Source organism: Phocoena phocoena, chromosome 7 (genome assembly GCF_963924675.1).
Source record: "Phocoena phocoena chromosome 7, mPhoPho1.1, whole genome shotgun sequence".
Lineage (NCBI taxonomy): Eukaryota > Metazoa > Chordata > Mammalia > Artiodactyla > Phocoenidae > Phocoena > Phocoena phocoena.
In genome coordinates this window covers 102,472,840-102,499,992 of record NC_089225.1, presented here as the reverse complement: position 1 = coordinate 102,499,992, position 27,153 = coordinate 102,472,840, and the positions used below count along the sequence as shown (strand labels likewise).

Sequence of the window (27,153 nt, the reverse complement as noted above, 5' to 3'; positions counted from 1 at the left end):
ACTACTCTGAAGGTATTAAAGACCAAGAGAAAAGACAAAATTAGACTGTGTGAGAAAAACATTTTTTCGAGGATATATAGAAAGAGACATTTATCGAGAGAGATATTTAGTAAGTCAACCAAAGTCGTTGAGTGTCACACTGTAAACTGGGTAAAGTCTTTGTCAGGGAATCCTCTTAAATTCTCAATCTTAGTCTTTCACAGGTACTGATCCCTAATTTCTATCTTTGGGTGATTTAGCTCCCTTATTTTTACTATACCTAGAAAACAACTTTGACATCCAGGCATGTCCAGAAACACACCCTAGACATGCATCAAGCTATGGATGCTAGTACATTTTTCCATTATCTAGGAAAGCTGGCCACATGCTGGCGTGCAGACATAGACATGGAGCACATGGGAAAAAAGAAGGTATTCTGCTCTGCAGGAGCCTGGGCAGGCTCTCATAAGGCCCCAGCAGGGTCATCAAGCGAAAGGAGGATGTTAGAAGCTTGGAGGGAGCCCAGAGGAGTGCCATCAAAAGAAATAAATGTTTGGGCTTCCCTGGTGGCACAGTGGTTGAGAGTCCGCCTGCCAATGCAGGGGATGCGGGTTCGTGCCCCGGTCTGGGAAGATCCCACATGCCGCGGAGTGGCTGGGCCCGTGAACCGTGGCCGCTGAGCCTGTGCGTCCGGAGCCTGTGCCCCGCAACGGGAGAGGCCACAACAGTGAGAGGCCTGTGTACCGCAAAAAAAAAAAAAATTTAAAAATTAAAAAAAAATAAATGTTTGAGAAATAATCCTGAAGGGGCAAGTTGAAAGGAACTGGGTTTGTTTCCCTGGATAACAGCTTATAAGTGCACAGCATGGACCAGCCTGGGCAAGGCCTCTTCTGGGTAGTGAGAAGGAAGCTCTCAAGCCACACAGGGCCCACGGAACAAGAGATAACAGCTTCAGGGGCGATTTTAAAATTTCTAGAGAAATGTGGGGCTCTCAGATTTTGAAATGTATGACCAAAGGAAGTGACAGATGGCTTTCTGTTACCCCCTTCCCGACATCAAGGATAATCAGAGATAATCTAGTTTAGAACAATTGACAAACCTCAGATAGAAGTTGAGTTCTCAGTTCAACACTTAGGTCACTGTTAGCTCTGTGATTCCCTGATTTGACTTGGGGGGCTGTTACTTAAAAAAATGTGAAGTGTGTGTGTTCGTGAGTGTGTGATTGTGTGTGTGTGAGATTGTGTGTGTGAGAGAGTGGGCAGAGTATGTGAGAGTTTGTCTGTATTTATGTGCATAAGTATATTGGGAGAGTGTGTGTGTGTGTGTGTGTGTGTCAGAGGATGTGGCTCTCATCTCCTTCCTTCCCAGAAAAAATAAGTACAGACATTTCTTGGGAACATTTTTCCAAAGAGAGCTGGCACTTTGGAGACACACCCTAGCTGCTCCTTCCTTGAAGGAAAGACTGGCTTTCTCATGGGCCTGCTCCTTAGTTTCTATCCCATCACCTGCTGCAGTAAAACTAGAGATGGCCCCGTCTCCAGATTAATGGGGGTCACTAACACCATAGTCCAGAGATGGAGGGATCCCATGAACAGCATTTGCTGTCTATAGAGGCACTCACACTTCTTTCTTCTGAGTACACAGCTTTCTACTTCACTACAGAAGAAAAAAAAAAAAAGATAAAGTGATGTGCTTCAAGTGCAAAATATTTCTCCTATACCGTTTTGCTTTTATAAATAAGAAAATAAAATAGCTTTCTCATGGAAGCTGCAGAAATTCAATCTAATTTCCAAAGGTTTGCTTTATGACAAATGCCAAAATATGTGGCTGCTTTGCCGTAAAATTCCAAGGAAATGTCACTTTCCCCTAATTGCCCCGTGACTGCTCTATTTATTCAGGAGTGAATTAAGAAAGAAAAGATCTATTTTTCATCTCACCGAGTTTTAGAGAGTATTATGCGTTGTGTAAGAAGCTCTAAATGCTTTGGAACTCATACTTCTTTCTTGAACTTCCCGTCTTCTCCTAGGTATTTTAAAGTTCCAGTCAGATGAGACTACACATTTCTACAAATCTTGTGTCTCCTATATTACCTGAAGCCGAAACAGACTGCATAGCCAAGCAAACATTACCTCCACTTTTATTTTTACACAAATGCCCTTGGTGGGCAGTCACTATGCGCCCCAGGCTCCTCGGCGGGTCAGTCAATCACTACTGTCTCCAGATTCTTTAGGGGTGGTCCATCATCATTGGCCTAGGCTCCTGGGGGTGGGCGGCAGTCCCTTTTGGCCAGCTCTACCCATCTCTGCTGGAGTAACCTCCGTCCCTTCTGTCTCCTCCTGCAATACTTCTCAGAAAGCTCCAACCATGATCTGAAGTGGTGGGTGAAAAACTAGTACTGAGGGAGCTGAAAAGAGATAAGATGTGAACAACCTGGAAAAAAAAAAAAAACACAGCTCCTTCTCTATGAGCAGAAATGTCCCTTAATATGGCTTCTTAAAGCCAGACTCCTCAATAGATAAGCGCTACTGGAATTATATCAATGACTGCTTTTGTTTGTCTGAAACAGATCACATGGTCTTCCAAAGATTTCCTAGTAAGAAGTCTATGTTAATCGTCTATTAAGTCTATTAATCGTCTATTAAGCGTTCTGTGTTTTAGTAACTATCAGGAATCCCGGTGGAGGAAAAACACTTTTTAAAAAAGTGACCAGGATGATTGTCGCATAATGCTAGGTGTTCTGTATCCTAGTTTGTGTACGAATATTCAATGTTTTTAAAGGTCTTTCACCATTGCCTGGGGTGACTTAGCCTAGGGAGGTGTCATCCTGGTTGTAACTTAAGGAGACATCTCAGTCAAGAGTGTGGGAATTAGGTGAGAAGAGGGTCTTCAATAAGTACCCATTGCCTTTAGTTCAATTCCAAGTTGTAGGAATGCAGAGCAAGGTTCTTCTGAGCCATGTTTACCCCGTTAGCGCTAGCATATGGGAAGAGGTGAATACTACATCTGGTCACAAGCCACAGGGGAGAGACTCAGAGGCCAGCCTTCTAATTTGCAGCCCTGACACCCCTTCTATGATGTGGCTGTGTGCCAGAATTTCTCCTGGTTGGAGAGAAAAAGTGCAACATCTAAGTAACAAGAGGGTCTTTCTCCTGTTGCTGTGTTTTGAAGAATGAAGAACATCCTACCAGGTAAGCGAAGAGCTGATAATGCAAAGGTACAGAGTTGCACCTTGTTTGTCTGTAAGTTACCCCAGGAAACTGCTTTCATTGAGAATTGAAGGGACGTAGGATGAAACAACTATAAAGATAATTAGGAGAAAAAGCAAATGAAAACAAAGAACACAAAACCTCTCTGAGATACCGAGGTAATGCAATAGCAAGGTATATATACTTGGAAAATTGATTGTATTAATGCAGTCCTCCTCCAGCTAGCTAAAGGTCTCTCCTTTCTGTATTCAAGTTTTTAAGCTTTGAAAATCTGTAAATGTAATATTTTGGAATAGCTTTAATCAACTAAGGTGGCAATTTATCTTAGTGAGGTTAATTGTGTTATTTATTTATTTATTCATTGTCTTATTGTTTCTACCTCTTTTATACCCAAAAAAGTGTTTGAGGTGGATTCGTTTGGTTACAAAGCATTTAAACTGTTAAATTAAGACACAAGAAATTCTAAATGGCACTTGAGATGCTCTCGAGAGGAGCCTCTCATCTATTGCATTTGTAGATATCTCATATATTCATGAATCAAATCCTGTGCATATTTAAGCCAGACCAAAATACTATAAAGCACCCTGTCTCCCATTAGAAAAAATGCAATTATTCTTCCTGGTTATGTTTTTAAAATAGCTTGACATTTATATAATTGATGAATATGTAATTTGCTAATCAGTAATGGACAGTTCCCATGGAGGTATCATTGCTAGTTTTATAATTTACAATTTCAGAAGAGTTTTATGAAAGTGAACATTAAAGCTGGGACAAGCAGAGAGAAACCACTCCAGGATGGTATTATCCTATTTAACACCCATAATACATTTAACAGTATCAAGAGTTAAGCTTCACAAATTGTCATTGTACTGAATTCCTATTGGATGAATTATAGATAGAGCATTTATATGTAGTGATTTTTCCCCCTACTATATCCTCCGTACACAAGCATGTACCAGTGAACATCAGAGCAACATACTGTACTATAAAGGATTAAATGATACTGTAGCTTATGCTTTTATGCCTTGTATCTTTTCTCCAAATGATAATAGAGATCTCATATACCATGCATAAACACTTACATTACATTCCCTTACTGAGAACATTTCTGATATTTTTGGTATAAGAGAGAAAAGTCATTTATTTAAAGATTGCGTCATTAATCTACAGTTTGGGGTAAATACCTAGATTATCTGGTTGGTCAATTTGTCTTTATGGCCAAGAAAAAAGACTAGCTGCCATGTTCAATCCAAATGAGTTGGTATATGAATATTTATCAGGACATCAATATTCACTGTCTTACAATCATGCTCCAAGCTAAATAAAAATAAAAGTAAGACGGCCACAAATATTACAGTATAATAAGATAAGAACTAAACAATATGTACAAATTCATTGACAACATCTGTGCAAGGGTTGTGGACAAAACATTTAAAAAGAAATCTACATAAAACAAAGTCGGTAAATTTATCAAACGTTGATAAATTTTCGGAGACGGTATAAAAGTACACAAAACACGGAAGAGAGAAAGAACTTTAAAAAAATAACCACTAAGCCAATACATACAGTACAAGTTTACATTTATATTACAGAATGATGGAAACCAGAGACAAAAACGATTTGGTAACAAACAGCAAAGAAAGTTTCACCAATCACAAGGAAGAAAGACTTTCCTTTTTGGATGAAAACACAGACGGCCACAGCTCATCCCTCCCACCCATACACACACAGAAAAATAAAAGCAAATGCAAAAGTTGTTACAGCAACACACGACAGACAGAGGTGGAAAGCGTTTGGCATGTCGCATCACAGGAAGTCAATCACGACTGGCTAACGATGATGGTACCTGGCTCTGTTGCAGGTCACTGGCTTGCCTGAGAGGAGTAACGGATGGAGGGGGCACACCTGATGTGGACGCAGACCGGCCTAGTTTGCAGCTTACTTTCGGTTCTGTGAACAAGGGGGAGAGACAGAGCATTAGCTGAGCAGAGTCTGCAGGGATGAACCGGACTCCAGGCTTTCTTCTGGTTTTGCTACACATTCTTTTAATACACTGAATTCTTCCGATGTTTACTAATCATTGGCAGGTGATGAAACAATTTCATAACAATTGATTCTAAAAATAGCCTTGTTCACAGATCAGCTCCTGGGAATAAAGAACAAACCACTTAAGTTCCACGCCTTGTTGCCTTGCACACTTTACCCTATTTAGAGTGGGTTTCTATAGAGCGATTACTGGAGCAACAAAATCCCATTGGGGAAAAAGCCAGTGACATGACTATTTTTGGTGCTTCATTTTCAGTCTTGGTCCAAGGGTCTCCGGTGTCCTAAAATGTCTTTTCCACCCTCTCCAAATTTTTCTTCCATCCCTCCCTCCTTTCATTCTTTCTTTTCTTCATTCATTCTCTTATTCTTTCCTTCTTTTTCTTTTCCTAACTTTCTAATTTTCAAGTCTATATTGTGCTGATTACTTTCACCATGCTTTTGATGTAACATTTCTCTAATTTAACTTCATTTGCTTTGAATTGTATAACCACTTCGAAGACTTTTGACATCTTTCATAATAATATTATTTTTCAAAATTAAAAAGCCTTCCCCTAACTCTTCCTCTATTTAAGGAGCCTAAATAGGCTGCCTAGGTCATTATCAAGATACTTTGAAGACTGCAATTTGGGGAATGGAAAGAGTTCCCTTCATTCAAGAAGCTCAGAATTTATGGTATACAGACGACACTGATTTTCAGACATATTTGAAGGTATTTATAAAGGAGAAGAAGGCATCAAAAGAAAAGTTGACATCTATGCTTTTGCCACAAACTTTTATATTAGCTGTCAGTTTTTGAGTGCCTAGTATATCCCAGCTTCTGTTTGGGCTACACTTAAATTATCTCTAATCTTAAAGATAATCTTTAGAGTTATGAATTAGCTATAAATCCTCCCAATTTGCAAATTCGAAACCTGAGGCTCAGCAAGGTTAATATTTGCATTGCAAATACACAAGCGCTTTTCAAAAAAACCTTTCATTATATTAATAAATTTGACTTAAAGATGAAACTCTCTGAACTAGTGGCTTCAAATGATATTACATCACTAATTTACCAAGCAGTGGCAAGCTGATGCTAGAGAACAAGTTCTGTGCTGGATAGGAACACTACCTTTATGCCACTATTTTTTTTTTTTTTTTTTTTTTTTTGCGGTACGCGGGCCTCTCACTGTTGTGGCCTCTCCCGTTGCGGAGCAACAGGCTCCGGACGCGCAGGCTCAGCGGCCATGGCTCACGGGCCCAGCCGCTCCGCGGCACGTGGGATCTTCCCGGACTGGGGCACCAACCCGTGTCCCCTGCATCGGCAGGCGGACTCTCAACCACTGCACCACCAGGGAAGCCCTATGCCGCTCTTCAGAGAAAAGCTTTGCTATGTCTGCATCACATGACCTATGGCTAACTTCAGCCTCTGCTAACTGCCTTCTGGCCATTCTCTCCCCATCCTTCACAGACACCAGATACAGATACAAAGAATAAGATAAGCTGGCGTCCATTCACACAGAGACCTTTCAATACACCCCACACACACCTCCTCTCCCACCCCTGCTTCAAACTATTAATGCCTCACGTCCATATTAGAATAATTATCTTAACGGGTACTAATAGCCTTTCTTGGCAAATTAGATAGTCTTTTACTCTGTGCTTCTGATTTAGCAAGAAAAAAAAGACAATAAGCAGGCTTTGGACTATGAGATGACTCCACTAGCTATAGGACCTTAGAAAATGTTTTTCATATCATTTAAGTTTTATTTCTTTTCAACACAAATGAATACAATCCTTTACTCATTATTCAGAATCCATTTATTTTATACCTACTATGTGCCAGGGACTGTACAGAGTGTGGTCACCAAAAACCCACTCTTGCCCTAAGAGAGACTTACAATCTATCCAGGAGCAAAGATATTAAGCAGCAAATTATGCATTTAATTATATAAAAGCAGCTGTGACCAGCCCTCTCGGTGGAATCATCAGTGGTAGAAGAACATTTGCTGGGGGAATGAACAGGTGTTAGAAGGATGCTGACATCTACTTTGTGGGCAGTAAAAGTTAAAGAGCTCATTTGTTCTTTGCTCTTTCAACAAACATTTATCAAGGGCCCACCACGTGCAAAGCACTGCAGTGGATGCTAAGAATATGGGTGAGGAAGACACCAATTTCCCATATTTTAATGAGGTTTATGTTTACTCAGGGGAGACAAACAGTATGCCTAAAATGGTTTCCTGAAAATTCAGAAAAATTAGAAAGGAGAAGTACAGGGTGCCATGGTATCATTGATCAAGATATGCCTCGTGTCCTGGGAGCTAGGGAAGGCTGGGCCCTAAAAGAGCTGTAGTATCATAGGATGTTTGTCCTTCTCTGCCTGGCTCACTTCACTTAGTATGATAATCTCTAGGTCCATCCCTGTTGCTGCAAACAACATTATTTCATTCTTTTATGGCTGAGTAATATTCCATTGTGTGTGTGTGTGTGTGTGTGTGTGTGTGTATGCATCTCACATCCTCTTTATCCATTCATCTGTCAGTGGACACTTAGGTTGCTTCCATGTCTTGGCTATTGTAAACAGGGCTGCTGTGAACGTTGGGGTGCATGTGTCTGTTCAAATTATGGTTTGTGGAATCTAAAAAGATGATCTAAATGAACTTCTTCACAAAACAGAAATAGACTCACAGACATAGAAAAAAAACTTATTTACCAAAGTGGCAATGGAGTGGAGGGATAAATTAGGTGTTTGGGGTTAAAATATACACATTACTATATATAAAACAGATAACCAACAAGGACCTTCTGTAGAGCACAGGGAACTGAACTCAATATCTTGTAATAACTTATAATGGAAGAGAATGTAAAAAAAAAAAGAATATACGTTTATATATATGTATAATTGAATCACTTTGCTGTACATCTGAAACTAACACAACATGATAAATCAACTACATTTCAATAAAAAAATTAAAAAGACAAGTACAAAAAAAAGATCTACATTATTTAAAGAAAAAAAACGCTGTGATAATTCACACCTGCCAATGGTGCTGAGCAGGTGGTAAAAGCTGAAGTAGGGAGGACCATGGGTGCTTAGGTTTATTTTCCAACCTACCCAGAAGTCAAAACTATTTCAGGATGTATTCCTTTTATTCACTTTATTGCTTATATAGTATAAAGAAATAATAATGAATCACATATTCTGGTATCTAGGAGAGTGGGGATAGGTGAGCTAATGATGGATAAAAGATGGAACCGTTTCTACCTATGATGCTTATGGCTTCACCTCCCTCTTCTCTGTTGTTTTCTGTTTGTCTTTTTGTCTTGTTTTGCTTTCTCCCTCGGCACTTTCTCCCTCAGAACATGTGCATTGTCATGGCTTCTTGTGTATCATCTTTTCCCTCTTGGGTCACATGGAGGTTTCTACAGGTCTGTCCTCTCTTCACACCCTTCCTTGCTTGATGTTAAGCCGCAGTGCCTTCTAGAGACTAGGGATTAATTAGGAGTTTGGGATTAAAATATACACATTACTATATATAAAATAATAATAAACAAGGACCAAATGATAGCTTTTTCTCAACATCTTAGGTATCCTTCTGATTTTCCTATTTATAGGCGGAACATTACCTCCATTTTCCTGGAAGCTTACTTTTTATGTTCAGAGCTTTCTTTTCCTCTTTCTATAAAGTTAGCCCTGTGGTAGTTTTCTTTCTTTGTGATTTATTTCAACTCACAGACAATACCACAATTTTGGTATTCAACAACTTGAGCCAAAAATAATTTTATATATAACATAGGTAATATATATAATTATAATTATATATCGTTAAATATATGTGTGTGTATATATATATGTGTGTATATATATATGTGTGTACATATATATGTGTATATATATATATATATATATATATATATATATATATATATGTAAAGTCTACCTGCTGGTCCCCATACCCATAGTTTCTCTGCTCAAAACTAACTTGTACACAATGCCAGGCGGAACTTCTTAAATTGCTTTTAGATCACACACCTTATTCAAAAGTTTTAAATTACTCCCCACTTCATATGATAAAAACTTCAAACTCACTTGGCTAATATTCAAAGGTCCCCCTGTGATCTGGCCCCATCTGATCTGATCCACTGTGCTCTCTGTGGCTGTCTGCTCCCCAAAGCATAGACAACTCAGTATCTCTTCTCAGTCTCCACATCTTACCCTGCTTCTGTCCTTCACAAGGTGTCCCCACGCGTGGCCTTTCATCAGACCAGATGTTATCTATTTTCTAAGGCATGCTTCAATGTGCATGTCTATTGTAAAGCATCCTGCAACCTTGTTTACCTCTTTCTTCCAAATAGCCTTAGCACTTATATACCGTTTGCACTGCTGGCTGTGGCTCTGAGTATTTATGTTGGTGAGGACCACAGAGTAAGTGTTCAATTAATATGATTTTTCTTTCACTGAAGACACTCAAATTAACCTAGAAAACGTCAATGCAACTTCTAAAGCAAATTGTGGCAATGACAGTAACATAGAATATGTTTTAAGGCCTGGGTTCAAGGTCTGGCTCCCCGACTTACCAAGGCAGTGATTCTCATTCAAGGGTACATGATTTTCTAGGGAAACTCTCCCTAAGTTTTGTGCAGGTGATTCTAGTATCTACGCACCCACTCTTGAAAATATAAGAGTGTTCAAATATAAATGTGTCACATGATGACATAACCTATCACTCTAATTTACAAATGAACCTAATTTCCCAGGATGCATAAATCCTAGCATCTCTTAAGGAATCATCTTTTATTATATAAAATAAATGTAAAACATCTATCAGAATCCTGGTTGACATGTTTTCATAATAAGCCAATGTTTCCATATATACCTTTCTTGAATTAGCACATTTAGTCACATGGAGAAAATTCAACATTTTTTCCTAGAAAAGGATGGCAAATAATGTTTTTTTACTATGAGGTTCCTTTAAAGAGTATGTTGAAGAGATTATCTGATGAGTGACACAATCCAATGCCTTTTATATTACCCAATGTACCTATGGATTAATTTCCCCTGCTAGGTTTCCAGTCAGACTCTGACTTAATCAGCCTCTTCCAAGCATAGACAGTGATATCTCTAAAGCACAGACTGAGACTTACTAAAATCCAAGCAAACTCCCAATTTCATCGTGACCCACAAAGGCCTTGCTTTACCCCTATTGGACAGTGGTCCAGATCGTGTCTTGGTTCATCCACCCCCTTAGGGACTGCAATATAACCACTAACCACTCATCACACATGGCGGCTGACCTTGCCGGCCAGCCACCCTGTAGCTTTAAAGTCAGGTCACCCAGCGGTCGACTGTTCAGTCCCAACATGGCTCATATGGGTTATGACTTCACCTGCAGTGGCAGGCTGAGATGATTACTTATGAATTCGCTATGCACACATGCGTACACCGGCAGGTGGAAAATGCACACATTTGTGTGTGTGTACACACATATACATGCATACATACGCCATAACATTGTTGCTTGATGGTATCATGTCATAAGGACAATTTTTTTTAATTGTGAGGTTTTGGTTTATCTTTATCATACTCATTTTTCTGTTTCACCTTGTCTTTGACTTAAATACATTTGGAATCTATTATGGTGTTTGTGGGACCTAGTTGGTGAAACAAATCCTTATGATGTTGGATCCACCAAGGTTTCTTTGGCCAAAAGAATTTTCTAAAAAGTCTCAAGAATCCTAGAAAAGATTCTATTTTTATAACCAAGCCTCTTAGAGAGTCTCTAGGGCTGTGACATCAAAGTTAAATCGTCCAGTTCACTTACCTTTAGAAATACACTGTGCTTTGAGCCTTAAATAGTGAGGCTTAGGAAACACAAGACTAAAAACAGTAAGTTTTCATCCTAAATTTTGTTAATATAAAAATTGCCAAGGCGTTTGGGGGTCAAAAACGATGGACATATGCCTCAAAAGTTAGTTAAGATAAGGCTTTCCTCCCCTTAGAAAAACTCATTCCATTAAAAGATTAATTATGAGCTAGAAAGTATCTATTCTCCCTACATCCAAGGAAAAACCCCTTCTTGTGTAATAAACTACCAATAACCATCCTAGAAGTAAAAGTTGATCTTGTTTGTGCAATTTCAGTGAAGGTCAAGTGTAAAGAGAACAAGAAAGAATGTGCGAGAGAGAGAGAAACACAGAGAGACAGAGAAAGGAAAAGGAAGTATGGAAAAAAGGTAGAAGGAAGGAGAGGGTGAGAAGGACGGAGGGAGAGAGGAAAGAAGGAAGAAAGAAGACATTAATTTTAATTCCTTGAAATAAACCATCATCAAGACATTATCATGTGATCTTTCCAGGGTAATAATTCATCATCATCTTAAAGTTCTTATTAAGTAAGTGCCCATTGGACTTTGTCACTTAGAAAGAACTATTTTCTCTCTTTTTATTCTTGTTGGATACAATCTTTCATTGCTTTTTTTTTAAGGATGGCAATTTCTCCATCATTTCTCATCTTCCCTGTAAGGTGAACTGAATTTCTGTTCAGGATTATGTTCCTTGGTATTGTTACAGGATAATCCCCAAGGCACCCACAGCTACTATTATGAGTACTAGAGTTCTCTTTGTTTTCAGAAAGCAAAGACAAATGATTGTTCTCAACCTCTGGATCTACACAGCAATAAGAGATTAGTGTATTTTTGCGAAAAAAAAAAACACTTTCACCTAGCATCAAAGAAATAAGATCAAATTCTGGGGAGACATATTTTTCTCCATCTTGTTTTATTTTTTCAATACGTAATATTTTTCTCTACTAGTAGAGACATATTATGATTTTCCCTAGTCAATCATGCTGCTGAAAGTTTCTAATCAATGACTTAGGGCTACAGGGAGGTCACAAAAAAGGCCTTTTATTTAAAACACTGAGGTATGCTTATTGCAAATTCTACTTTCATTTCTGGGAAAGGCATTTTTTTGAAATAACACACATGCTATTTGAGATAAACTGATGCCTGAGTAATAAGGGGCAGCTTTGCCAGGACTGTGTTAAAACCTTCACAGATTCCAAACATTTTGTTTGAAAGCTTCCATCACACATCATAGCAAACATATAGGACATCCTAATGTCCCACATTAAATGTAAATTTTTTGGTATATAATCGGAATACATTTTTATAATTTTGCAAACATATAGGATGTCCTAATGTCCGACATTAAATGTAAATTTTTCGGTATATAATCGGAATACATTTTTATAATTTTGCTTTGAAATTATTGGACTGTGAATAATCCAATTAATTCATGATTGGCTATGATTTCTAGACAGTAATCATGCGCACTCAGGAATACTTACCACGTTAGACAATCTAATCTAGAAACTGTTTTCAGATGTAATGGAACCGTTTTAATACTAAATTTAATAATTAATTAAATCGACCTAATGTCACATTTTGTATAGATTTAGTTAGATGTTCATTCATGTTAATGTGGCAGTTTCTTTGGAAATGTTGGTGCTTCATTTTTTAATATCAAGTATTTTTATAGATCCTTGAGAAGCCCATAGACCTAGGCACTGTCACTATGATGCTAGAAGACGAACATCTGATCATTGCTGTGATGATTTTGTGACCCTGGAAAAAGAAAATCAGCCACATGCAAAACACTACCCTGGGAGTAGACATACTTCTCTCTCTCCAGCCTTTCATGGGACATACCTCTAAGGAAGCAGCTGATGTGGCACTTATGTGGCAGTGAATGACTCCGAGCATCCTTCAGTTATGGTCCAAATCCTAGTGTTATCTGAAGGGTCAGATAGTAAAACTACTGATGCTGGAGTAATTGGATATTCTCCTTGGGAATACTGGAATTCTGGTAAAGATCTGGGTTCTCTGGTAAACCCAGAGAAAAATGAGGTGGCAACGTGGTGGATGAAATTTATGATCCAATGACAGACGTAGAGCATTAAAGAATCCATTGTACAGAGGAGAAAGAGAATCACATGCATGTGGGGTTAGGAGTACTCATTGTATTCCTTCTAAGTATCTGAGGCCATGGATTTCCCTTGCCTTCCACTTTCTTATATAGAGAGAATATAAATCATGCCGCTTACTGCACAGGGATGCCCTTGATGCTGTAATGCACGGTTAGTTTCTTACATGGCAACATAGCATCATGTAGCATCAACAGTTTTTTTTTTTTTAATTTGACAGCCTCTTTTATTAAAACACATCATTTCTGAAATGCCCTTAAGATCTTCATCACTTTAGCTGTATATGAAAATGTGCTTTTTTCAAAAAATACTTGATTCCACATTAAAAGAGAGTTGAAGTATATGTTTATAAAGGAACATATTTTTATCTATTTAACAAGTAATATATGCTCCTTAATTATCTTAAAAATTATTACATAAAAAATTCATCTGCCATAATATACAGAAAAAGGCATATGATCTGTATCAGGATCAAATGTATATTACCATGGGGATAAAAATTTAACTTCATGTTATGGTGTCAAAAATAGAATAAACAAACGAAAAGTAGAACAAAACTCTTTCATCCCCTGATATTAGGAATGGATACACGGCAAAAATAAGTTAACACGTATTTAAAATATATGACATTTTACTCCTAAATAACAAATAAAAGGAAAGAAATGCCAGACAAAGTTTTTACATCACTCACCTTATTAATGTAAATGACACTCAAAACTGGACGTAACACTAATGATATTTCCTCTTCATACAATTGGCTTTGTGGTTTGTTGAAGTGCAAACATCCTGAGACAAAATGTGACCAGATATTGAAATTGTGTATGGTCCTTGTAGCATGTTCTATTACAATAGCTATAGTTCTTATGATTCTGCCTTGAACCACTGTCTGTTATAGACATAAACTAAGCAATACGTGTCTTGGGATAAGATCAATATGAGACTATACATGGACAGGGACTTCAATCTGATCTCCAGTAATGGCCATGTTCATTCATTCTATAGCAGAATTTCTGGAGGGCTCTAAGACGCTTTTGGGAGGTGGTGACCTGAGGTAAAAACTATTTTCGTAAAAATGCTAAGACATTATTTGTTTTTCCACTGTGTTGACAAACGCACTGAAAGTCCCAAAACAAGACTGGATAAACCTGCTGATACCTTAGCACATCAAAGCAATAGCACCAAACTGTACTAGTTAAGTAGGTATTTTTCACTGCCACACAGACTTGCATATTTGGCAGACACCTTCTCAAAACATGAATGAAGTGAGCTTATTGCTTTAAGAAAGACAACGGGCAGTATTTATCGACAATGATACATTTGAGCTTTCAAGCAAATAGTAAAATTTTGAAACACTGTGAGCTTGACAGCACTCTAATACTTAAAGGCTTTTCTTAGGAGATCAGTGGCAATATTAATAAATGTGTTGTATCGATTTTTAAAACAAAATGTGTCAACATATGGAAGATTTGCATGACTTAGTGAGCCGATATTTTCTAAAAGCACTGTGTTATAAATCATTCATGGGGGAGGGGGTGGGCCCGGGGCGAGCCGGAACCCGGGAACGGATGGGACCTGGCGTAGCTGGACGTGCGGCGCTGCGGCACTGGGAGCCGACCCTGAGCTCGCCCGCGTGGGGAGAGCCGAGCTCAGGGCGCGTCAGAGCCGGAGGCGGAGGAGTGAAGTCAGGGCTGAGTGGGCAGAAGAGAGCCTGGGCCAAGACATGGCCACTTATCACCCAGTAGGACACATGCAACTGCCCCGGGCTGATGCCATTCGTTCCCGACTCATTGATACTTTCTCTCTCCTTGAGCATCTGCACGGCTTGAGCCAAACTGTGCCATGGCACACTATTCGAGAGATATTTGATCCTTCCTGTCAGAAGAAACATGTTGGGAGATCGACACCAGCTTGTGCGCTTCTTAAAGCCTCGTCATGCAGAACGGATTACACATGCCCAGAGACTGTTGAGCACCCTTCGAGTGCGCTGCAGCGGGAGTCCACCTCTTTCCTTGTGTGCTGGATGGGTCCTTGAGTGTATCCTTTCATGCCACTCATTTTTATCCCATGGCTTTACGGTCTCTCTTGCCTCATCATCTGCCTGTTGACTTATTTTTCCCTTCCCAAACTCCATTTTCTTTTCATTCTCACCGGTTCTATTCTTGCCCTAATTATGTCACCTGCCTAAACCAGAAAGAACTCCGCTCTATGTTTTCTTAAGAGAAAACAGGTCCTCTCTTCAGAAACTTTATAATCTTCCTCATCTTTTTGAATACAATTGTAATGATGGTTGAAATAGGTGAGAACTCACATTGAATGAAAGGGTGGGAGTCATTTTTCCTTTTTAAGTTGATCATTTTACACAGTTGAATGTTATTTGAATTGTGATAGGGACAATTATATTGTCTCTTGGAGTAGGATTTGTGCAACTGCTAAGACCTAGTAACATGTGAAGGGCTCTCAAGTGTAGTAGATATAAGGTAGTCTACACACTTAGAGGTGGGGCGTAGTAGTCTCACAAGGAATCGGAGATGGGAAGGCCAGTTGCATTTCTTGTGTTAGTCTAATAATTTGAATGAATATTTTCTAATAGAGATATTGGTACCTGTCAGCAAGTGATCCAACATTTACATTTTTACAAATATGTTTAGAAAGATTAAGTACAAATAAGAAAATTCACAATGTATGTAAAGGTACAACTAAGATATTAGATGAGTCAAAAAAATGACCTAAAGAGTAAATGACTCTAAAACCAATCATAAATTTTATGAAATGTATTAAAAGCAAAAGAATGTTTGGAAAATCAATGACCTCATTTGATTATCATCTCAAACAAACTGCTCAGAAAGGACAGTAGAAGTACTCACTTCCTTGTTTCATCCTCACTATTTTGGGGAAGTTTCCCACTTTAAAAATAGTCTTTTGGACTTCCCTGGTGGCACAGCAGTTAAGAATCCGCCTGCCAGTGCAGGAGACAAGGGTTCAAGCCCTGGTCCTGGAAGATCCCACATGCGGCGGAGCAACTAAGCCCCTGCACCACAGCGACTGAGCCTGCGCTCTAGAGCCCTTAAGCCTAGAGCCCCTGCTCTGCAACAAGAGAAGCCCATGCACCGCAACAAAGAGTAGCCCCCCACCCCCCGCCGCAACTAGAGAAAGCCTGCACAGCAACAAAAACCCAACACAGCCAGAAAATAAATAATAAAAATAAAAAGTAAATTAAAAAAACAGTCTTTTAATGCAATCAGGTCAAAGGCATTTAAATACACAACAGTATTTGGTGTCATTGACCAACTGCAGTATAGTATATGCTTTGAACTGTTTTATTTCCTCCCCACAGTGAGGAGGTTTTAAATTAAGTCACCCACATTTCCTATTTCTTGTTGATAATGATAATTGGCAAGTATTTGCCTTGTGGGATTAGGGATATAGATTTCAGCCTTGGAATAAAGTAAATAGCAGTAAATATACGGGATTCCCTGGATCCAATGGACAAATCAAAATAGAATAGCACTAACCATTCTTTTTGGTAAAACAGCTGATTATGAAACATGATCACTGTGCCAGAGGATAGGTGGATTGCCTGAGTGGGAGTCACCTGGCAAGCTCATGAAAATTATATCTTATTAAGTATATTCTCATGGTAGAAAGGCAGGAGGGATTTTGCAAAGGGAAATAATTTGTGACTAACAGATTTCTTTGAATAGAGTTATTCGTGTGATAAACATTAAGACTTTGTTTAGACTTTTAAAAAGCAATTTTCCAGATCATAAAGAATGCTGTTATAGAGAAGGAACAAACAGTTCTCTAGATCAAAGCTCCCCAATCGTTTTCGTCTTATGATTTTGTTTCCCAGAAAAACACATATAACCTTTAAAACCTCCTTAGTAATTTTAATCATTTTATTTTATCACATTTTTTCTGTGATATGGAGAAGCAAGTTGAAGTAAAAATAATAATTTAGACTAACATGTTGTTAAATATTGTATTTTAGTGTTTATTGTTATATAATTTTAATAATAATAAAATGTAAGCAAATTTTTACTTTTGCCATTTTATAAGTGATCATGCTTTTTTTAAAGAAAATATATGACTTGTCTACAAAAAAAAATCATTCATGGGTAAAAATACACTTAAAGTCCAAGACAGACCAATGGATTTTAATGTAACAGAGCATGGTGAGCTTATTGATATGTAACTAACCCTTACCAAACTGCTGTTTGTTGAGTTTGGGGAAAGTATTAAAGAAGAATATCCACAATTATATAAAAAGGCTATTAAAATATTCCTCCCCTTTGAACTATGCATCTGTATAAGGCCAGCTTCCTTTTATACATTTTAACCAAAGCAACATATCACAACAGATTGAATCCAAAGCAGATGAGAAGCTATGCTCTACTGAGTCAGACATCAAAGAGATTTATAAAAATGTAAAACAATGTCAATCTGGTAACCATTTGTTACAGTTCTGGAAAATAGAGTCATTTTTCATGAAAAAAATGTTATTTATGTTAACATATAATGGGTTTATTATTTTTAATGAATAGAAAACTTTTAACCCTCAATTTTAATTTCTAACATGAGAAATATTACTAGACCTAACCCAAATAAAGGAAAGCTCTTTGGGGTTCTCAATATCTTTTAAGAACATAAAGAGTTCTGGGACTGAAGAGTTTAAGAACTGTTGCTTTCTATGGACTCTGAGCCCCCAAAGTTTTCTTAAAAGGGTAACTTTTTATCCAGTTAATTTGCCAATTGAGTATTTGAAAAACAAAAACTGAAACAGAAGAAAATATCATGTTGAAGCACAAGAAACATGGGAAAACCTTTGAAAACTCCAGAGGAGTTTGGAACCGCCAGTTGTAAAATGCTGCCCTAGGAAAATCTCAACAGCAATGTCCAAGAAAAGCTATTACCTGCCTGTGAGACCTGAGGGAAACCATCCAGATTCTCAGGGTACTTTTTCATCACTTGTAATAAGAAGCAACGTCTAAGGCTCGCTGATTCTTAGGTGTTCATAAATTAAATCTGTTGGAATCATTGAAATGACCTCAAAAATATTCTTGATCGATCATGAGCTAGTTTACTAAGATCACTGCTTTTACTCTTCCTTCTTGGTCTGCTTTATTATTTATTTAGATTCTTATTTCCAAAAAAAGTTTAATAACATGTACATATGGAGAGATTCGGAAGAAATGAGTAACTCCTGTGCTTTATTTTTGTAACAGTGTTGGTAGGATCATGCATAACTCAAGTTTGCTATTTGCTAAAATTTTCTAAAATTGTTGGTGCAAGTTTTGGTAGTAAATGGCTAAACATAATAAAAATTATTTAAAAATAAAATTTAGGAGGTGTAATGGTCATCTGTCATTTTCACCTGTCCAGAATCCATTTACTCTTTTCTTCTGGAACAGTAGCTTGAACTTCCTTTGGAGAACAATATCACCAGTAATCTCAATTTTCATGGTTCCATACTAGGGGCTGACCCCAACTTCAGCTCAGAAGTGGCCATGTGATTCAGACCTGTCCAATCAATCATTCTATCCCCTTGGCTTCACTGAGTGGCTCAGGATTGAACATGTGGCCCAAGTCAGCCAATGAGAGTTGCCTTCATTCTTCTGCTGGAGCTCTTGGGAAAGAGGTATTATCTTTTCATGAGAGCTCCCATCACTGACTAGCTGAATGACCATGGACAGTTTCCTTGACCTCACTAAGCTTCCATTTGTTCACAGGTAAAATGGGAGAAACAAAGGTAGCTACTTTGTAAAATTACTGTAAGAATTAAATAAGATAATAAGTGTAGATTTCACCACAGTGGCCAGCATAAGACCTCAAGAAATGTTAGCTATTTTTATTATGTTATTATTTAAAGGCAAATATGATCTTTCAGCTCCCCTGCTTATAATGAAGTCTAAACTGCTTCCTCACGATGGTACCCATGGCTCAGCTTACGGAGCCAGCCTCACCTGCAGTTTTGCACCTGTCACACTGCATTAAATTCTCCTAAAGCCCCATGAGTTCTCTTACTCTAGGATTTTAATCATGCCACTCACTCTGCCTGGCGCACTTGTTCCTTCCTTCCCCCTTCCTCCCATTCTCTTCTTTACCAAACCGCGTGCTTTTTGAGGACAGGAGCCGTGTCCATCTCATTCCCCACTGTATTTCCCCTGAGTAACATAACTAATCCTTGATGAGGACTCATGCAGTTTTTATTAAATGAATTATTTTAAACCAAATTTTAAAGAATGAAGCCAGTGTAAAACATAAATGATTTGTATATTTCTAATTAAAAAAAAATGTTTTACTCCATTGCTTCATCTTTCCCAAAGAGTCCAGCAAATACATTGACCAAATTTTAGTTGAATTTAACATTAAAAGAATCAAGATGGGGAATACTGCAATGCCTGTCTTGGACAACAGATGGCAATGCAAATACGATTTGATATGTATTCTGGTCTGCTTACAAGCTTCCAGACTTAGTCTCTGTATATGCCCAGCATAAGTCAGTCAGAGCCTTCTTTTCTGTAATGTCTTCCATGGCTTCTCACAGAAACGGAAAGGACATTCTCTGTGAATAGTGGTGGTGTGCTGTACCCATAGGGCCTTTCCAAACAAAGCCAACAACTGCCAACTAGGAGGAGTGTCAGAGCCCACTCCTGGAGAGGGCACGGGGCAGGGTCATGTTCCCTTCAGTGAAAGATACAAGGAGCTGGCCCTACAGTCAGAACTCAAGCATACTGTCATTATGATTCTCAAACAGGATTAATCTACTGAGAGGCAAGTAAGGAGAAGATACCTTTCGCATTTTCTGAATTGTTTATGCCTGGTTAATTATTTTTTCCCAAGAGAATCAAACAGAGAGTAGGTGGAAATTCAGAATTTCTCTACCAAGAATGAAATTACTATCAAGTTGTATTTTTTTTCCAGCAGCTTTCAGGGTACCTGTATAGTATAGAACGTCATGGTCTATGCATGTGTTTAGTAGAAATCAGGTTTAAGGGACTGTGTGTGTGTGTGTGTGTGTGTGTACTCACACATATAGTTATGTACAGAGTATGATAAGTTAGCTGACAGCAGATCGGACCACATAAGACCCAAGCCTAAAATCCGTAAGTAGCTATAGATAAACACACACACACACACACACACACACACACACACCCCACACCAGTTAATATCACCAAATTCCTTGACTCCAGAACTGTTCTCACAGCTTTAACCAATCATCTTGCTAGGGAAAAATGGGAAAAAGTATATAAATACTTTAGAAAAAACCTTACAAACCACAGGAAAACAAAGTCCAGTCTCCTTTCTTTTTGAATCAGAGACAATGATGTCCTCTCACAGTAAAAAATCAAGCACCATCACAGGAGAACACAGGCTCCTTGAAGGCAGAGGACATCTGTCATCACCTTAGAGGGTGCTGTTCAAGACAGGTGTTCTTACAAGTCTGCTCAATGAGTAAATGGCTGAACCAAAGAAAGACAAGCATGTACAATGTTGCTATTTTATTAGGGGAAGAAAAGCACATGTGTGACACAGTTGCTCAGGTGCTCTAGAATTAATTTTTAGATCTATCAAAACAATCAGTTATAAACAACTCTCAGTCAGTTACAAGAACAGAGAAATTTCATGGGCTAGACAGCAAACACTTCTTTGAATTTGGGGCAGCATATTTACCTTCATAATTCTGTTTCCCGTGGTTTAGGTTGATAATGTATTAGCTGACTTTGTAAACCTGATCCCTGAGTTTAAAATCCCGGGAGTTTAAAATCCATAAGTGGATTCCTGGCACTTTTAGGTAAGACTCGGATCACTGATGCAGCCAGCTCAGCCTGGCTCTGTCAGACTTCTGCTCTCAGCTACTCTCCCACATGTGCCCTCAAGTCCCAGGGTCATCACACCTCCTGGGTCCTCCCTGGATTGTTCCTTCTTCTAAGTCACCTGGGATCTCAGTTTCCCAGAGATAAGGAGGCCGTGTAACATCCTTCAGAGGGAGTGCGGTGTCATTTTCTTTGGTAGATTCTGTCACAGACTGTAGTTATACTTTTAGCTTTTGTGATTAATAGCAATCTCCTCCACTGGTATGTGCTCAGTGCCTAATAGTTTTATATTGGAAAAACCAGAAGAATAAATGAATGGATGGATGGATGGATGAATTCCTGAGCGTGGAGGTGGAAAAAGGGAGACTCAACCTAATTCAGTCATGGGAAGAGATCTGTACTACGGGTCAGGAACCTGAAATCCCTTTCCTGACTTGAGTTTACCAATTACCAATGAGTCTGGGCCGTTTGGTTCCTCTTGAGCAGCTGTTTGGTCACCTAAATAATCAGATCATAACACCAGCCCACAGACGCACAGGTTTCTGTGAAGATCAAATGAAATAGCACTTATTTTAAAAGCTAACACATGGTATATAAATATAAGGCGTTATTTTAAATGGATAACCAACAAAGGTGATAAAATTCAATTCCATAATTCAGGCTAAATATAATTTGCAATAATCTTAGAGCAAATCTTGTAATTCCATCAGATTTTTTTTGCCTGTGTATTTATTTAACTGTTAATTTGAACATAAAAATACAAAAAAACAAAAAAACATAAATTGAACATAAAAAAATCGTCTGGTTTCTTCAAGTCACAAAAATGTCTTATTGAAGTAATAATTTAAACGCTTAGTTCCTTACACTGATTACAATTTTGAACTTTATTTCAAGGAAACTCTTCTCTTCTGGCCCATTCAGGCCTGCTCCTGGTACACGGAGGAGGCGGCCTCTCTCTCTTTGCCTGTCTCTAGGTTCTTACCCTGCTGCCCCCAGCTTGATCCCCACCAAGTCTGCCCTCACAAGGGCCGAGGTAGAAGGAAGGAGGAGAGGTGAGGGGTAGGAAAGGTCTTCTTGCCTGGCACTAGCATAAGCCAGTGTGTCTCACACTCTGGTGTAGCAGGGAAGGAAAGAGAGGTTGATACTCTCTTCCTGGGGTGCTTTCAAGTATACCCTGAAGGGCCCTCATGGTTAGCTATCTCTCACCTGAAGATCTCCTGGCTGTTTGTCCACTGGGCATCCTGTGGATGGACCTTGAGCCATGTCCTGCAGAGTCCTTGCCATTCCTGGCAGTCACATGACCTAAGCCACCTCCAGTGTTTCTCTCCTAATGGGTTTCTCTCCATGGCCTAACCTGGTCCACGGGAAACACACTTTATACACATCTTTAACCCATCAGCTGTAGCTGGAGAGTGACTTGCCAAGCAGCTGTCTGCTCTGTGGTCATAGGCTATTCAGCTAACCTCTTGTACTTTTTTTTAACAGTGTCCCTTCAATAACTAGAAACAAATAACAAGATTTCCAGGTGGTCCCGTGAAAGTCTATCTCACTTGATTTTTCACTGGCGGAGACACTTCTCACTTCTCATCCCTCCTCTATGAGGGATGGAGATTCATTTCTCTCTCTCTCTTTCTCTCTCTCTCTCTCTCTCACACACACACACACACACACACACACACACTCACACACACACAGACACACACACACACACACACACACACACAGTCTATCTCGGAGTCTCTAATAGCTGGTTTCCAGCCTCTCAGCCTCTACCCCCTTTCCTAGGCTAGAGAAGGGAGTTCAGTTAAGGACAATAACATTCACTTTGATCACCTCCTTTGCAAATTCTCATTCTGTGGTCTAGCTTTTTGCCTTGGACTGTGGGAGTAATCACCTCCTATCATTTTGTAATTAGCCTGCCACATTTTATACCCTGCTGGTTTACATCCAAACCCCATAAAGACACACATTGGCTTCTTAAAATGGTTCAGACCAAGTTCTCCTTTTCTGGTTGTTTCTCAAAGCCGTATCACCAGTATCAGGAGAAACACCAATGAAACCATTCCTCTGGTGAACACAAATTCTAGCAGCCAGAAGTGGCAGTTTTCTGCTTAGAAGTCAAAGTGGGATGATTGGAGATATGACTTACATTATTCTCCAAAGACTCTCCACATGAGAATTCTGTTATGTGTTTACTACTAGAATTCAGAAAGGGAGAGTTAAACTCTAGAGTGTGAAATTAGTGAGCAGAACCTAGAGCTGGATCTGGCCAGTGTTGGCCGAGGAAATAACCCAGCATCCAATTAGAACTGGGAAGAAGAGCAGATGTGGAAAACCGAGTTCTGGTGCCTGAGCCGAGGGTACAGAATGACAGCCTTGAGGGTCGTAGATGCGGAAGCCCACAGCTGCCTGCGGCAATGCGGACGGAACCAAGCAGGAAGTTAGTCGATATCCTACAGCGAAGCCTGAATTACCTTGGGGCCTGAATCCTATCAAACTGGTTTGTGGTTCCTGTTGCATTATAACAATGAACATAACAGAAATGACAGTCTCTATCAATCGGTTAAAACCATGACAGTTAAAAATGATGCTTTGAAAAGTGGGATGGTGGAGCAAAAGACGGGAGGGTGGGTTTTCACTTTTTTCTTTGACTTTTGGGTTTTCAATAAGCATGCTTCAGTCAAATAATAATAAAATATTTTCATCTGATGGAAAACCAGCAAAATTCAAATAGACCTTGGCAGCTATAATCAGTTAATGATTTCACACTACGCCCAGACTCGGTGAGTTAGAAAGACACTTGCTGAGTTTTGTCCTTCAGTCTATGGATCAGTTGGGTAGTTTTTCTGGACTGGACTGGGCTCACTCATGCATCATGGTCAGCTGTGGGTCAGGTACATGTTTCTGCTCTTTCATGCTGTGTTTTCTCACATGCTTGGGCGTTGGCTGGCTGAAGGCTGAGGACTCTTGTTTTTCCTCCGTACGTACCTCATTCTCCAACAGGCTAGCTCAAGTGTGTTTACGTGGTGGAGGTAGGGTTGGAAATAGTGAACATAAGCATTCATGGCCTCTTGAGGCTGAGGCTCAGAACTGACACACAGTTACTTCCATCTCACTCTATCCGTCAATGCAAGACTCAAGGTCAACCCAGATTTAAGGGGTAGGAACTAGACCTTACTTCTTGATAAGGAGCTACTAAAGCACATTGCAAAGAGCACGGGTACGAGGAGAGGGGAATGATTGGGACCACTACTGCAACTACAGCATCCCAAAGGTGCCAGACCACGTGAAAAAATGGAAGACGGAAATGAGAAGAGTGTTTGGGAATTATGTAGCCATTAATGTTTACTGTTAATCAGGTTCTAAAAGTAAATCTTTTTCATCCACACTTCAGTGAGTGAGCTACAGAGAACACTCTATCCCCTCTTACATGCCTGGTTCCTACTCATCATGCTAGTACCAAATTTAATATCACTTACTCCAGGAAGCCTGTCTGAATTACCTTCCTTTCAGACAGTGAATAAATCATGTGATTGTTCCCAGCATTTCCTCCTCATATCATTTATAAGACTCTGTTATTTTATTCTCTGTCTTCCCTTCTGGACCAGGAGCTCTGGGTGTGTGTGGGGGGTCTGGTCTATCACATTTATCTTGCACCCCCAGCACCTAGTCCCTGCATGGCACAAAGTAGATGCTGAATCAACTTTTGTTAAATAAACACAAAGGGATGTGTGACTGAATTAATGAATTCAGTGTGAATGACTGAATTAATGAATGTCAAGTTGGGTATTTATTAAAGAAATGTACACATTTGTGGATATCGGTATTTTCTTGTGACACCCATATCCTTGAGAACCTGGTTTTAAATCCATTCATTGCTACCAAGTGGAAAAGAAACACTGAGAAATTAAGATTGCTCTTTGATAGCTACGTATAATGCAGCAAGCCAAGTTTTAAAGCCTGCACCTGATATTTTCTCCAAATTTCACAAGTGCAAACTGAAGAGAATCCAAAAACGGCCTTTACACTGGCCAAAAAACTTGGTTGGAAAATGTACAAATAAATGAAGCACAGGTTGTTGCACTAGTAGTGGCCTTATAACCAATTTATACTCTGTGTAACTAAAGAAAACCTTATCTTTGCAATGCACTGAGCTTTCCAAAGGAAATATTCAGTCTTAGTCCTAGAAAAAAAATCAGATAGCTTTCTAGTAAAATTGAATGGGAACAGAATAAGCCATGGTCTACGAGCTATTACAAGTCAGATTTGTACCAGACGTTCGTATACATTTCTGAGTTTAATCCTCATAATAACCTACATGGTGAGATTTCCTTTATCTTTTCTGTAAAGATAGAGAAACTGGGGCACAGCCGTGTTACATAATTTCCTCAAGCTATTAGCACCAAAATGTTAATTTATTAACATTGTCATAAAGCATGACTTACTTAAAGAAAAAGAAAAACTATATTGATTTATTACGGTTTGCCAGGAATTATTGTTATAAGTACTGTTCCACAATCCCCAGTCCTACTGCCCAATGCCTGCTTCTTGCCTGTTTTTCATTCTTGCTGCCCAACTTGTGCACATGGGAGTCTTCCTGGATATGAATACTTCTGAGTTATGGTTGCCAGGAGGTTTATCAGCAAAGTTAGTCAGTCATTCCAGGTTATCAAGTAAAGTATGGTAAATATGTTTCAGAACTTCATGAATCAACTGGTAATTATCAATTTTCAAAGACTAGACTCTTAAGTTCTATTGCAGTTCCCTTTCCTGAATCCTAGTTTTCTGCTGCTTTTATTAAATGGTCCCCATTCTGCCAAATCTTCTTCCCAGAGATCCACTCTTAGGTCTTTAGCTAACACCCTAACAACTTTGTGACATTTCCAGTCTTAAAAGGCATGGTTAGAATATGAATTAGCGTAGAAAATGTCTTTTATGAACCATAGTTTGGGGTGCAGGTGTGCTAAATGTCATGCTGGAGACAGAGCTCTCACCATTCCCAGCAAAACAACCCATGACTCCTTTCTACTTCTCTTGCTACCTTCTTTGTTTAAATTCTGCTCAGTTCAAGGTCCAGCTCAAATGCCACTACTCATAGGAAACTTTCCTTCATTACCACAGACGAGTGAGTCTCTAAGCTCTCCTGCAAAGATACGTGCAAAGGTATCTGGGATCATACTAATAACAAGTATTTATTTAATATTCATTGTATTCCACACACCATGCTAAGTGTGTTAATATGTTATCTCATTTAATTCTCACCTTTACTTTGCAGTAGTATCTATGAATTAGGTACTATTAACATCCATCTTTTGTGGATGAAGGTCAGAATGATGACAGGACATGCCCGATGTCATCACTAATAAAAACAGAGTCTGGATTTAAATCCGGATCTTCTGGATGCCCAAACTTCAGTGCTCAATGACTATATTATACTTTATTCATACACTTACAATTAATATAAAATTTCCTCTATTATTCTACAAATGCAGTGTGCAAAAAATGGTGTATTTCTGTTTTCTTCAACTAAAATTAAATTCATATGTTTTCCACTTCTCTGAACTTGTGTGCACAGGACTCCTCGTGGATATGAAGGGCTGACCCAATGAATGGTGGTGGAAAATGCTTTCCTTCAGTGGATCACGAAAAGGCCCAGAACTGTTCTACAGATCAGAATGTACAAGATGGCACCTTTCGTCTTCATCCCACACTGGTAAACAGCGTGCGAAGCTTGGAGTCTGTCTTCCAAGTATAACTATCCCCTTGAAGCATAAAATGCCACATTCTGGAGTTCAGAACCATAAAGCAGAAAGTCCAGCCTCACTGCAAACCCCTTGGAAACTTCACCCTAACTGTCCTCCCTCCCAATCAGAGATTGGGCCACTTTGCCATGATGCTGAGAAAGGATTAGGCCACTGGTCCTTACTATTCATGGAATGCCAGACCTCTGTACCTTTTCCAGAATTAAGAAATTCTCCCTCCCTTCTTGGCCATCACGGGTCACATGCCTCTTTCTAATCGCCCCTCCTGTTCTCAGCATAGCCTTCTCAAGGACCTGCAGTTTCTAGAAAATAAAAACAGGGGGACAAGATATTTACTGGCACCTGCTGTTTCTGCTGTAACCCAGCCTCTCTGTGATTCAGGGTAC

At 39.1% G+C, this 27,153-nt stretch overlaps 1 protein-coding gene across 1 annotated transcript in view; it reads right to left on the bottom strand.

The window, feature by feature from the left end:
• Positions 1–27,153, bottom strand: part of NYAP2 (neuronal tyrosine-phosphorylated phosphoinositide-3-kinase adaptor 2) — a 245,958-nt gene that overhangs the window by 39,820 nt on the left and 178,985 nt on the right. The window contains exon 5 of the mRNA XM_065881126.1: positions 5,032–5,135. Coding sequence (XP_065737198.1) covers positions 5,032–5,135 — 104 coding nt within the window. The remainder of the gene's footprint in view (positions 1–5,031; positions 5,136–27,153) is intronic.